Source organism: Paramisgurnus dabryanus, chromosome 7 (genome assembly GCF_030506205.2).
Source record: "Paramisgurnus dabryanus chromosome 7, PD_genome_1.1, whole genome shotgun sequence".
Lineage (NCBI taxonomy): Eukaryota > Metazoa > Chordata > Actinopteri > Cypriniformes > Cobitidae > Paramisgurnus > Paramisgurnus dabryanus.
Genome location: NC_133343.1, coordinates 22,648,521 through 22,662,041, shown reverse-complemented (window position 1 = coordinate 22,662,041; position 13,521 = coordinate 22,648,521). Strand labels below are relative to the sequence as shown.

At 38.0% G+C, this 13,521-nt stretch overlaps 1 protein-coding gene across 3 annotated transcripts; it reads left to right on the top strand.

The window, feature by feature from the left end:
* The first annotated feature begins 428 nt into the window (after positions 1-428).
* Positions 429-13,262, top strand: tmem125a (transmembrane protein 125a). Of its 3 annotated transcripts, none has more exons than XM_065264878.2 (3): positions 429-791; positions 5,674-6,045; positions 11,699-13,262. In XM_065264878.2, exon 3 carries the CDS (start codon positions 11,763-11,765, stop codon positions 12,429-12,431), a length of 669 nt encoding a protein of 222 aa, XP_065120950.1. In that variant the 5' UTR covers positions 429-791; positions 5,674-6,045; positions 11,699-11,762; the 3' UTR covers positions 12,432-13,262. The 3 variants fall into 3 exon arrangements, with proteins under 3 accessions (XP_065120950.1, XP_065120951.1, XP_065120949.1); XM_065264877.2 differs by lacking the exon at positions 429-791 and adding an exon at positions 3,660-4,485; XM_065264879.2 differs by lacking the exon at positions 5,674-6,045 and having other exon boundaries at positions 11,699-13,261.
* The last annotated feature ends 259 nt before the right edge of the window (positions 13,263-13,521 follow it).

Sequence of the window (13,521 nt, the reverse complement as noted above, 5' to 3'; positions counted from 1 at the left end):
ACTTTACATTTACTTCAGTAAACTTTAATAAAATTTTCACTTTTTTATACAAAGTTTATTTATATAAAAAGTAAAAAGTAAATATTTATTAAAATTAGACTATTAAACCAGTTAAGTATTAATTACAATAGACTAATACTAGGCTACAGTCAATAACAAAATATGGTAATAACTACTTCAGTAGGCTATTCTATAATTTACCTCAGTTTACTGTAATAAATAAGTAAAATACAGTATAGCATGTATATTGTATTAACGCAATTCTAATTTGAGCTTTATTTAGAAATACTGTAAAATTAGTCACTGCAAACATTGCAGGTATAAGAAGTAAGTAGATAGGGCAATTTTGTCGTGCGATGCTAGAAACACAAAGCGACAATGACATTTTAAAGGGACTGCTGGCGTCATTCAACGCCAGACCTTCGAACCAGCGGTTCCTTATCGCTGCAGGTGTCCCAGCGGAGAGGAGCTGCGAGGTCACACACTACCAGCTGAACTACACGGAGATCCGCGATCAGAGTAGCAATGAGAGGAGAGACCACACCTCCGAGAGAAGGGCAAAAGTCCGGACTGAGCGAGCAACGCACCTGCAACGCCATTCGCAACGACAGAGCGCCGATAGGAGTTGCAACTTGATATGATCGGAATTACCGTCTGATACTTACATCCAACTTGATGTCTGTTTTAGCGGACCGCGGTTGCTCTCTCAGACTGGAAGGTGTTTATTTTTTAGCTGTGTATCTGAGGCTGATGTGTTTCGGGATGGTGTGTTGCCTGCCAGCGCAGCACAGGTAAGAACTGAACCCCCGCATCTCACAGCACGGATTCTCAGATTAGGAATAGGAATGGAAATATATTCGCGAGTTAAATAGTTTATGAGAAATGGCAGATCAGAAGATCCGCACCTTCGATCACATTACAGGTGAATACGCGTAAACTTTGTGCTGGAGTTTTAATGCTTCCTCCTTATAAGGACAGTTTGAAAAGTGTACGCGAAAGGCATTTACAGACGATATCTATGTAAACATATTTTTATTAAATGATCTTATTGGACTTTATATAACGATGTACGACTGTACACAAAGGATGTTTCTATTTTACAATGTATGCTGTAGTACACTTAAATAATTACATTTTCATTTGGGCATCGGTGACCACGCAAATATTTACATTTTTAAGTAGCCTACAAATAATATGTTTTATAATTAATATAACTTTATTGTCCAGTTGCACTTTTAAATGAACAATGTGAAGTAAAATCGATAGCAAAATCTAAAGATTAACTGTAAGTCACTGGAAAGCTGCTATTCTAAGAGAGGAGCTGCAGAATTGAGGGAGGTTGCCTACCACTGCAATAACTGTAGTAACTGTAACGATTTTGCAACACCCTATAGTCTAAAGGTAAAATGCCTCCCATCTGAATACTTTATCTATGTTGTAAAATATAAAGGAAGCAAATTATTTTAATGCTCGAGGTGCCCTTTTCTATGCTGAGTGTGTGTAGTGGTTTAGGCTACGGTAAAAAAAACTTAATAGTTTGTTGATGGGAGGACTTAGCAATAAGTCATGGTTACCCTTTTCAAACCTTTACGTTAGTCATGGTTATGCCTGTAAAATAAGACATCATTGCTCAAGAATAAGGTTTCTATTAATATTTAGTCACAACAAATTTAACACACACAAAATGAAACATTATAACTGCAGCCATTCATTTGCTTCTTAAATGAAACTGTTTAAATGAAACCCTTGATTTGGTTAGGTGCTTTGGTAGTTTAGTTATACATTCAGATATGTTTCAGATGACTTTATGACTACATTGTTACAGTTTTATCAGTATGTGTGTTCCCCGCGATTTGAAACTATAAGCTTATTGCTGCAAACACAATGCTTTACCAATTGAGCTAGAAACACTTTCAGGTCTCTTTTTAAGTATTTTGAAGTTTCATGTAAAAAGAATACAATCATATTTTAAATGAACACCCCTACTTTTTTTAAAAATAGGCTAATTTTCCAGCTCCCCTAGAGTTAAACATCTGAGTTTTACAGTTTTCGAATCCATTCAGCAGATATCCGGGTCTGGCGGTACCACTTTTAGCATAGCTTAGCATAATTCATTGAATCTGATTAGACCATTAGCATCGCGCTTAAAAATGACCAAAGAGTTTTAACTCTTGTTACATTGTGAACTAAGACTGAAGTAAAATGAAAAGTTGCGATTTTCTACTGTATGCCGATATGGGTAGGAACTATACTCTTATTCCGGTATAATAGTTAAAGAACTTTGCTGCGGTACCATGGGTGCAGCAGGCGCAATGATATTACGCAGCAGCTGAAAATAGTCCTGACTGCAACTTTTTCAACAACCAGACCCGGAGATCGGCTGAATGGATTCCAAAACGGTAAAACTCAAATGTTTAACTCTTGAGGAGCTGGAAAATGAGCCTGTTTTTAAAAAGTGGGGTGTTACTTTAAAGGTCCCTTTCTTTCTGTGTTTTTGAAGCTTTAATTGTGTTTACAGTGCGCAATATAACATGTGTTCATGTTTTACATTTAATTATCTGTATACGGCTGTATTTACTGTCCTAAAAACAGGCTGATGTCTTCCTTTTCTATGAAGTCCCTCCTTCAAAAATATGCAACGAGTTCTGATTGTTATCTTGTTTAATGTGTTGTGATTCAATAGCAGCATAGCTTGCCGTTAGCTTAGCTGGCGACTGACGTATTCCTGTGGGCGGAGTTTAGTCAAAAAACTGTTCTACTGATGTCATTAAAGCAGGAAGTAGAGGGCTGAAGTCCAAACCGGCCAATCGCTGTAGGCTTTAAAAGGCAAATTCTGTTAAAGAAAATATATTGCCTGACAGTGAACTTTGAGCTTTATCATTTTATAGGTATTATTTATGCTATTATAGCAACATTATACACTAACTAGGGTTTAAAAAATGGGATCAGGAAGAATGTGACCTTTAATAAGGGACAAACATCCTATTCTGAATTTTAATACAGGTTTAGAGAAACCTATCAGAGCCAAGTGCTTAAATAATTATTTCAGATGCAAGAAAAACATATTTTCCTTAGAGTTCCCATAAACATAGAGATTAAAAAAAAAATTCTGAGATGAAATAAAAAACATCCAATGAGTGGATATTTCCAAATATTCTGTGACACAGGCTAGATGAAACATTTGAAACCCTGGGAGTAAAGGAACCGACCCAGGTGTCTAGCCTGGCTGGTGTCTATATCACAGATGGAGGTCAAGGCAAATAGTGGAGCACAGTAGCCAAACTGGATAACAGCCCTGCCTTGTACTCCAATATGGGCTATGTTCACATTTCTGCCTGGAGGAGAGAACTGAACATTCTGGATGCAGTCACAGTTTTGAGAATGAAAGGGAGGGAAGGAGAAAGGTAAACCTTTTCTTGTTGTCAGCAGTGTGGGGCTGGCCTGTTAATTGGTGATTTAATTAGTGCCTAATATTGCAGCTGTGCCCAATAGTGCCCAATCAGATGACGGATGGCATTGAATACAAAATATTATAGACAAAATACAACTTATACACTTTTTTTTAAAAAGGTGCTGGATTATGCCATAGAATAATTATTGTTGCATGAATGTGAATTGTTTCACAGAATGTCTTTTATAGTGGAAAAAGGTTCTTCAGACTATGAAAAGGACTAAGAACCTTTCCAAAATGGTTCTTCTGTGGTATCACTGGGAAGAACCGGTGTACTGACATGCAGGGTTTGTAGAGAAATATGACTCAGATTATGTTTCCTATTTTTGTACAATGTTTGCACACCAAGCAAACCAGGTTCTGGCTTGTTGAGTTAATCATACAATACATATGGAACATTGAGACATTTTGTGCAGAATAAGATTGAATCTTATAAGATGGAATAACTCTGTCTTTATAATGTCATTTGTGTTTTGTGTATTGTGTCCTCCTACGAAATGTGGTGGTAATGTGGCTGCAGTAAGCTGCTGGAATGAGCGAGTGCTCTTTAGAGAAATGTGTAACACTGGAGAGGTAATAACACCACAGTCATTGAATTGAAATGAATAAGGCATGCGAAAAGTTTTAAGGTGGAGTGGAGAAGCACTGGGAAAACGAGCTCTGGTTTCCTTATACAGGATCCCAACTTTTGATAGGTAACAGAACAACGAGAGAGAGACGGGCAGATAACCTGACTGAGAAGACTCGCAAGAAATAAAGACCATGAGATGTAAGATTGAGGCAAAAAAATCAGTGATGGTGTTTTGCAGCTCTGAAGTCAGGGTGCAGGCCAGCTGCTGTTTTGCGGTTTGTTCCTGAGGTTATGCCTGACAGTAACTTGAGCCGTGTGCGCAGGCTGATAAAATGTGGATTAAGCAGGAAGGAGAAACTAGAGGGGGCAGCAAGAAGCATAGCTGTGACGGCTCACTCGTGTCCCTCAAGGACCCAGATCTTCATTAGACAAAACCGTCCATGAAAAATTCCTTCATTTTCAGGTACAGCTCATTTTTCGGATGGGTGGAAATTAGCTTTTGGATATTTACATTTGGGATCTGTTGTGTATTTGTGATGCCTTTAAGCATTATCTGTATAACCTCTTTCTGTTAAACCTTATGTTAATGCCTCTTATATAGTCTCAGAAAAGCGATACCCTTTCAAAACGTACACCTACAAGGGTGCATATAATATGGTGCCTTTTCATTGCATAGTATGGCCTGGCACAGCTCATTTTCGGAAAGTTTTACTTGTACACCTGATCCTTTTTTAGTACCACCTCTGCGCCGTACCAATACTAATGATAAGGTGGTCACGTTAGACTTTGAGCTTTTTTCGAACATTGCTATGAATGCGGGCAGGGATCGCTTTTATCAATCTATCCTTTTTCCAACCTGATCTCACAAATTTCCGTGGCATAGTCACAGAATTTTTTGCTCATTTTTCCGTGGCATTCTCACGGATCTCCTCATATTTCGACTTTCTTTTCCGTGGCATTCTCACGGATTGGTTACTCAACTGTTTTGTCCTATTTTCTTACCATTGTCGCTTCGGTTAAGGGTTAGATTTACATAAAATGACATCTCTACCCAAACCCAACTCTAACCCCAACGCCAGGCGACAATTGATTAAAGTTTTGAAAATATAAAAGAATACATAAAAAAAAATAGTATAAAACAATACTTAAAGTTAAATACTAACGCAAACACCAAATCTAACCCTAAACCGAAGTGACAATGGTTTGAAAATAGGAAAAAACAGTTGAGTAACCAATCCGTGAGAAAGCCACGGAAAAGAAAGTCTGTGTCAGGGCAACGGAAATATGAGGAGATCCGTGAGAATGCCACGGAAAATTACCAAAAAATTCCGTGACTATCCCACAGAACTTCGAGAGATCATCTTGCCTTTTTCATAATATTTACAGAGATCATAGGTGTGGGTCCATTAATAAAATGTGCGCCCTTTTAAGTCGCTTTGGATGAAAGTGTGTGCCAAATGCATAACTTTAAATGTTTTTCAGAAGCAGACACACTGAAAAGCTTCCTTGTTTACCTGTCGAGAAACATCAGTGTTTATAACAATCAAAGGCAATTCATTAAGCCCCCTTTAGATTAAGACACATCAAGCATATCTTTCACACACCCCCTCATTTCTAACTGTCAGTCTTTGTTCCTATTGTCTCCGGGCAGATAGTGACCCGTCCCATCCTCACTTAGAGAAGGACCCAGAGACTTGCTCCATTGTCTCTGTCTAGCGACCAGGCAGAGAAGAGTATGCTAGACAAGGCATCAGCTGTTGTATGGTGACCGGAGACGAGGCCTGCTTTATGAATGGTTCTTTTACGGATACATCACAGACCTGGAGTCAGAGATACCACCGTGTACTTTGCTTGACTAAAGAATGAATCCGTCACAATGTTCTGCTTTCACACCTGTCACAGAAGACTGTGTTTTCTTTAAATCTCCAAAGCCACCAAACATCAGTAACAGCAGCAACATGAACCAGGAAAGAGATGGTGGAAAGCTATTTGGATGCAGCTAAACCTTAACATATCTGTCCTGGTTAGTGGATCACTTACATACTGACAGTCAGGGATATCATTGTGCATACGAAATCGAGTCAAGTTGTAGGTGATTGGAAATTTAGTGGAATGCTATTTAATTGGATGTCCCATCAAAAGCTTTCAGTGTAAACATTGTTAAATATGACTGATATTAATTATACTCTTACTATTTACAATTTGCACATTTAAAATTCCCTTATAATGGCAGATGTATTTACTGTTGGTTTTCTTGGCACGTATGGTTGTGTTCATCCGAGTGATCTTCTAAATATACTCCGGACTGCATTGCCAAACTATTAGTAACATAACTAAGAGGTTCCCAAGAGTTCCCAAGTAGCAACTGCGAAATCAAAACAGAAAGTGTATTTTTAGAAATTATGTTCATTAAGTGCATTAAATAAAGATGATGGAATCACATATCAAGCTGAATGAAACCCTGGGCTTATGTAGAAGTTTTCCAATCATACAGTCCCCATACACTCCAATCAGTGCCTCGGTCATTGATAAATTGCTCATCTGTCATACAGAAGACAAGACTGTCACCACAGACAGCATCTAATTTTGTAGGGTGAATATTCGTCTATTCAGGATTACATACGTGGTATTTTGCGCCAAGATTTGACTGAAGAATTGTTATACCAGGTTTAATGTTATTTTATCTTAGACAGACTCATAGATGCTTGCTAATATGCACTGTGGGTATTCTAATCTTTTTTTTTTTTAAACATGGCAGATGGGATAAGGGAGGTTGTCCTAGATACAGCACTGTCCACATATTATATTTGTATGTTATTACTAGGGACAGAAATTTTATAAAAAAATGTGGAAAATGTATAAAGTCAGTACAGCATCATACGGGTGACAGTGAAATATGTCACAGTTAGGTATTACTGTAACAGATTTGACTTATTTGACTTGATCTATGCAGTTGTATATGAAGAGCTCAGATGCAAAAGCCACTAAACGCCACCTCTGTCAAAAATAATATAATGATATTCACAGAATGCTCTTGGCACGCGTTAAACATTCATCAAATAGTATACTTCCACTTCAAATCTACTTAATCCTGATGTCAGGCCATCCAGATATGCAGTTTTTTGCAGAATCTATAAACGCTACAATGATTTATTTTAGTCCCTTTAGTGCACGGACATCACGGTGCAAGAAGTGGAGATTTGTAGGTTTTGCAGCGAAAAAGTCAAATTTAGCTAACACTTTACTTAAGGGACGTGCATAAGACTGATATTTCATAATCATGACATGACACGTGTCATGAACATGGAGATTTTATGAACGTTTATGACAACTGTCATTAAGTGTCATTTGTTCATGACATTTTTAATGCAAAGATGACATTGTTTGAGATGTCTTTGTTATGACAACTTGACATAAACGAATACATCATAACTCGCATAAATCAAATCAATAAAGCAGAATAATGATCAAACTTAAGAAACTACATAGCTTTATAGGTTTCATTACATTAAACTGTCATTTAAATGTCATTAAGTGTTAATACTCTGTCAAATAGTTTTATAACAGCATTATGAATATTTTTCTTGACCTCAACTACAGTGGTACAAATTTAACTTGTCATTAAAATGTCAAGTGTTAATACCATGTCAAATAATTTTAAATACCTCAACAAAATGCATCAGACATGTGAAAAGATTATACTTAACTTTATGTATGTGCACAATACACACAGAGGGTTCTGAAACTAACAAAACCATTTAATTAATTAAATTAATTAATTTAATGTAAGTAACAGTTTTCCAGTGGTACGGACCCAACGCTGCATGGCTTAACCCATTATTGTACTGTTTTCATTTAATTTGAGGTGAATCGGTCTCCAAATGCAATAAAATATACACTGCAAAAAATTATGCATTAAATGTGTTGTCCCTATACTAACACACCTTCTGTGTTATTATTTATTGTGCCGCTCACCACAGTCCTGCGATGTTAAATCAGAAATGTCTTGTCTGCAAGTGTTCATTTATCACAAAATAGAGTAACCCAAGTAACCAACTCATTTAAATTTCAGTAATTGTAACTGCGTTACTTGATTTAAAAAAAATACTTCGTTACATGTTAATTACCGCTAAAAGTAGTGGATTTACAGTAACGGAATAACTTTGTAACCCGTTACTACCATCACTGTTTTTAACACAACTTGTGTTGGGCCTTTCATTTATTTTAACATGAAATAACGCCTTAAATGGGATGACACACACAGTGTGTAAAAAATTAATACATCATTTTTGCAGTGTAATTCCATCCATTTTTATTATTATTACTATTATTATTATTATAATTATTATTGGATGATTGATTTTATTTCTTAAACTCCTGGAGAAAACATTACGAACTGAAGAATATTCATGACGCTGTTATAAAACAGGGTATTAACACTTTTAAATGGTAAATGGACTGCATTTATATAGCGCTTTTAACAGACCTATGGCCATCCAAAGCGCTTTACAAGTTTTTGCGTCACATTCACCCATTCACGCACACATTCATACACCGACGGCGGTGTCAGCCATGCAAGGCGCCATCCAGCTCGTCGGGAGCAGCTGGGGTTAGGTGTCTTGCTCAAGGACACCTCGACACTTGGTCCGGTGGAGCCGGGGATTGAACCACCAACCTTCCGGTTTATAGACAACCTACATGAACCACTGAGCCACTGCCGCCTTTTAACTGTAATGACAAATTATATTTGTACCCCTGTAGTTGAGGTCAAGAAAAATATTCATGATGCTGTTATAAAACTATATGACAGAGTTAAAACTTAATGTCATTTAAATGTCAAATTCAATTTATCACTGGTAAAAAGGTGGTCCATTATGTTGTCTTGGTAATGTCAAGATGTCATGACAAGTTATGATGTATTGGTTAATGTCAAGTTAACAAAAGACATCTCAATCAATATGACATTTTTAATGCAAAGATGACAATTAATGATAGTTGTTGTCATGTTAGTCTTATGAACACCCCTTCAGTTAAAGTGTTACCCAAGTGTTATGGTTAAATCACTTACTGACTAATCACCTTTTCATTGCCATTCATAATGACCATCCATTGCCATTAAAGTGAAAACATATCAGACGCACTTAACTTGATAAACTCATTTTACAGGCAAACTTTTCCAGGTCTAAAAATTATGATTTTGCATGACCATGGGGTCCATATACTGATGATTGTGATCTTAGCATATATTTTGATGCTTTGTTTTTAAAGCCCTTCTTGTTTGCAATTTTTCCTCTTCATGCCTCACCTGTGTCACAGGGAAGCAGCACGTATGTAATGTGAGACTGTAGGTCTATAGGGACTTAATTAACAAATCTGCACAAGTGCACGTGTACACACACCTGAACAAACAGTGCAGAATAAAGACACTCCTGAATAAAAAGATGGAAAGGACTAAGAGTACACTTTGATCTGCGATTGTAATGTACGTATTGTACGGTGGTTTAATAGTGAATTTGGCAGTTGGCAGGCAGAGCAATGCAGACTGTGAAGGCAAAGCCACTTACGGGATTGTAAAGACAAGCTGTCTGTCCTGTAACCTTGAGGGTCAAAGAGACCACAGGAAGAGGCAATTTGTAGAAGAATTAATGATTGAGCCCATAGCAAGAAACCATGGTCTTCTACACTATTTAAGATCTCTTTCTCACACATTCTCACTAAACACAGGGTTCCCAGCCACATAAACACCGCACAGACGTGTTTAAATTAAGACAGATGTGTTTGAACACATTGTGAATTGATTTTAAAAGTCAGGACATGCTAGGGTAGTCCAAAAGTTGACAAATGGATCTTTTTGCAGATAAATGCATTTAAATTGTACTCTTTTTTCGGCTGGGAAACATGGAACAACATGGATTTTTACTGTGTAATTAAAACCTATTGGTGAAAAAATGAGACGTCACACCTAAACTTTGTTTTGAGAGTAATACATTAACACCGATCAGGAAACTGCAAAAAATAAAATAAAAAGTTGGGTGAATTCCAATTGGCAGTGAACTTCCTTATGTCCTACTCAATCCAAAGGGCAGAGCTGTTGTACTGGCAACTGTGAAAGGCATAGGGCATTTGTGTCATAATGTTGCCATTTGGATCCCCACCTACCCTTGGATGTGTTAACTTTTGTTTTGGCTATTAAGCAACTTGACAGAATGGTGATCAATACCAAACAACAGCAGGCCAAATGCTTTGCATAATATCTGCAACCTTTTCTTAAATTTGCATGTTTTTGGGAGTGGTGAGTGATGTGCTTATTATAGCACACCCTACACTGTTTCATTCATTTTCCTTTTTGTCCAATGACTTAAAGGCGAGGTAAATGATCTCTGAAAGCCAATGTTGACATTTGAAATCACCTTAACAAACACACCCCTAATCCAAAAGAATCTGGACCTTCTTTTGATAGACCCACCCCACACATACGCAACCCAGGCAATGATGTCGGTTAGTAGACATGCTTCTTACTAGTGATTGGCTACAAGTGTGTTTTGGTACTCAGCCCGACTCCCTTTTCCAAAGTGTTTTTTGAAAATCATGCACCCTGCCGTATAGGTAATATCAGACTCTTTATAGATATACAGTAAGTCTTTGGCCACCATGAATGCCGCCATTAGATTTGTTGTTTTCGCAATGGTATAGTGACAATATATACTTTACTTTTTAGTCTCTTTTTTATAATAGAGCCAGAAAATACAGGAAATTTGTATGCAGTATTTAAAAAGCCCGGAGTATAGTCAGTTTTTTACATGTATGCGGACGTAGATGCATGGCCTTGCAAAGTATAGTTTATTTGACCTACGCGTACAATGTAAGCAGGGTTTCAAAAATCCGGCGGTACGCATACATACTTCGGCCTTAAAGGGACACTCCACTTTTTGAAAATTTGCTCATTTTCCAGCTCCCCTAGAGTTAAACATTTGATTCTTACCGTTTTGGAATCCATTCAACTCATCTCCGGGTCTGGCGCTAGCACATTTAGTATAGCTTAGCACAATCCATTAAATCTGATTAGACCATTAGCATCGCGCAAAAAAATAACCAAAGAGTTTCGATATTTTTCCAATTTAAAACTTTACTCTTCTGTAGTTATATCGAGTACTAAGACCGATGGAAAATTAGGCGTAGTTACATAGCAATAGCAGGGGACTATTTTCGGGCAGTGCGTAATATCACTACGCCTGCTGCAGCCATGTTACATCAGCAAAGTCCTTGATTATTACGCCAGTTTGAGAGTATAGTTCCTACCCATATCTGCCAAGAAAATCGCAACTTTTAATTTTCCGTCGGTCTTAGTACACGATGTAACTATAGAAGAGTCAAGTTTTAAATAGGAAAAATATCGAAACTCTTTTTTTGCGCATCGCTAATGGTCTAATCATATTCAGTGGATTGTGCTAAGCTATGCTAAAAGTGGTACTGCCAGACCCAGAGATCGGCTGAATGGATTCCAAAACCGTAAGAATCAAACGTTTAACTCTAGGGGAGCTGGGAAATGAGCATATTTTCAAAAAAAGAGGAATGTCCCTTTAAGACTTAAACAATACTGATACTGTATAGTAAAATAACATTTTATTAAATTGTATGCCTGACATCTTACCTAATTATCGCCTTGTTCTCTCCAGGAAGTCTAGCTGGACGTCCTGTCACAGCTGGTATCTGCCCTGAGCATCATTAGCGGCAAGCATCATGTCAGAGCTGGAGGACTATTCCCCTCCCAGGGGCCACCCACATCCCGACCCGGCTCGAATCCAGCAGAACCTTCTGGAGGAACAAGTGGAGCTTTGGTGGTTCAGCGAACCACGCAAATCCTTATTATGCTACTGCGCTTCAGTGTCCCTGATCTTAGGCTGCGGTTTGGGTGGTGTAGGCCTGCTCTCCACCACCACCAGCCTTTCCAGCGAGTGGAGGTTGGGAGCCGGGACGGTCCTTTGCCTTCTCGCCCTGGCCGTTCTACTGAAGCAACTGCTGAGCTCTGCCGTCCAGGACATGAACTGCGTACGCAGCAGACGGCGGATAAACATGCTAAAGAGCGGGGGCTTGTCCGACATTCTGGTCATGTTGATCACGGGAATCTCTTTGGTTATTTGTGGGGCCGTGCTCCTGAATGTGGCTCTGGCCTACCACATGCCCAAACCTGGCAAGGCTTTGAATGACATGTTCATATCCGGGGTGGTGTTGTTGGCGGGCGGGGGTTTTACAGTGTTAGCGGTCGGAGTTTATTCCACAGTGGTTTTCCTTTTAGAGAGGACAGGCCCGGGACAGAGGAGGTGGGAGAGGACAGTGGGAATCTTCACCATTTCAGGCCAAATGCAGGCAAGGAGAGAGACAGCTTCAAGCCTGGCGCGTCTGATTTAATAGTGTGGCTACATAATTTATATGGCATTCTTGATAAACTTGAAATAAGACACTGAACTTTGCAGTCTTAGGGCAATAAAAAAGCCTTCGGTGAAACTTTGCACTCATTACACTACTGCACAAATCACACGAGACATTTACAATTACATCCAACGAACAGGCTGAAGGTTACAAGCATAAAACCACGGAGGGTTCAGGCCCAAACATTTTGTTTATGCATCACTGTACAACGAAGGAAGTACAGAAAAGAGCACAAATTTAATCATTAACACATTGATTTTGGTAAAAATTGCTTTCTAACATTCACTGCCTCCAGCATTATTTGACAATACTGTGTGTGTCCTTCACAGCTTTATTTATGTGGGCAAAACTGAGCAAGCCAAGTGTCCATCTAGGGATGTATTTAGCTTTCCATGGGATTTAATGTTTGCGTGAATGAGTGGATCACGACTGTCGGGACTGGGAATTTATACTACAACTTTGTTCTGTGTGCAGGCAACACTAAGAATAAAATAAAGGATATGAATGTAAATCTGCAGGATATGATATATGCTTGGATTTTTTATTCCAAGAAAATGGAAAGATTTGCTGAAGGAATTTTACATTTAAGGTACATACAGTATGATTTGTTTTATCAGTGTTTCTCTAAAACTAAAAATATCACATTTAGTGTTAAAATGTATATTTTTTGCAATACATCTAAGCTCATTTACATTTTGATGTAAAATATTGATATTTGATTTTGCCGAGCTTATGAAAAACATTCACAAACAGATGGAGATAAACAGATGGCAGGTTGTAGCCATTTAGTGGAAATCTATTTCAATTTGTATGCATAATAAACAAACATTCATGCTCCAACGTGACAACGTTCAGCCCAATTTAAAACTCCTCTGGAATACTGAAAGCTCCTGCAGTGCACCCTAAATTGTTTTGGACAGCTGAAGTCACACTTAAATATGTATGAAATATCAACTATATAGTGCAAGTTGTTTAAAAGAAACGTCACAAAAAGAAATAACTTTTAGATTAGAATAGATTCAGTTAAAGCCAAAAAGTTTTTTAGACACTAAACTAAGTGAAACACGGC

Coding starts and splice junctions, on each gene's coding strand:
- tmem125a (XM_065264878.2), top strand. CDS start 11,763: ATGTCAGAGCTGGAGGACTATTCCCCTCCCAGGGGCCACCCACATCCC.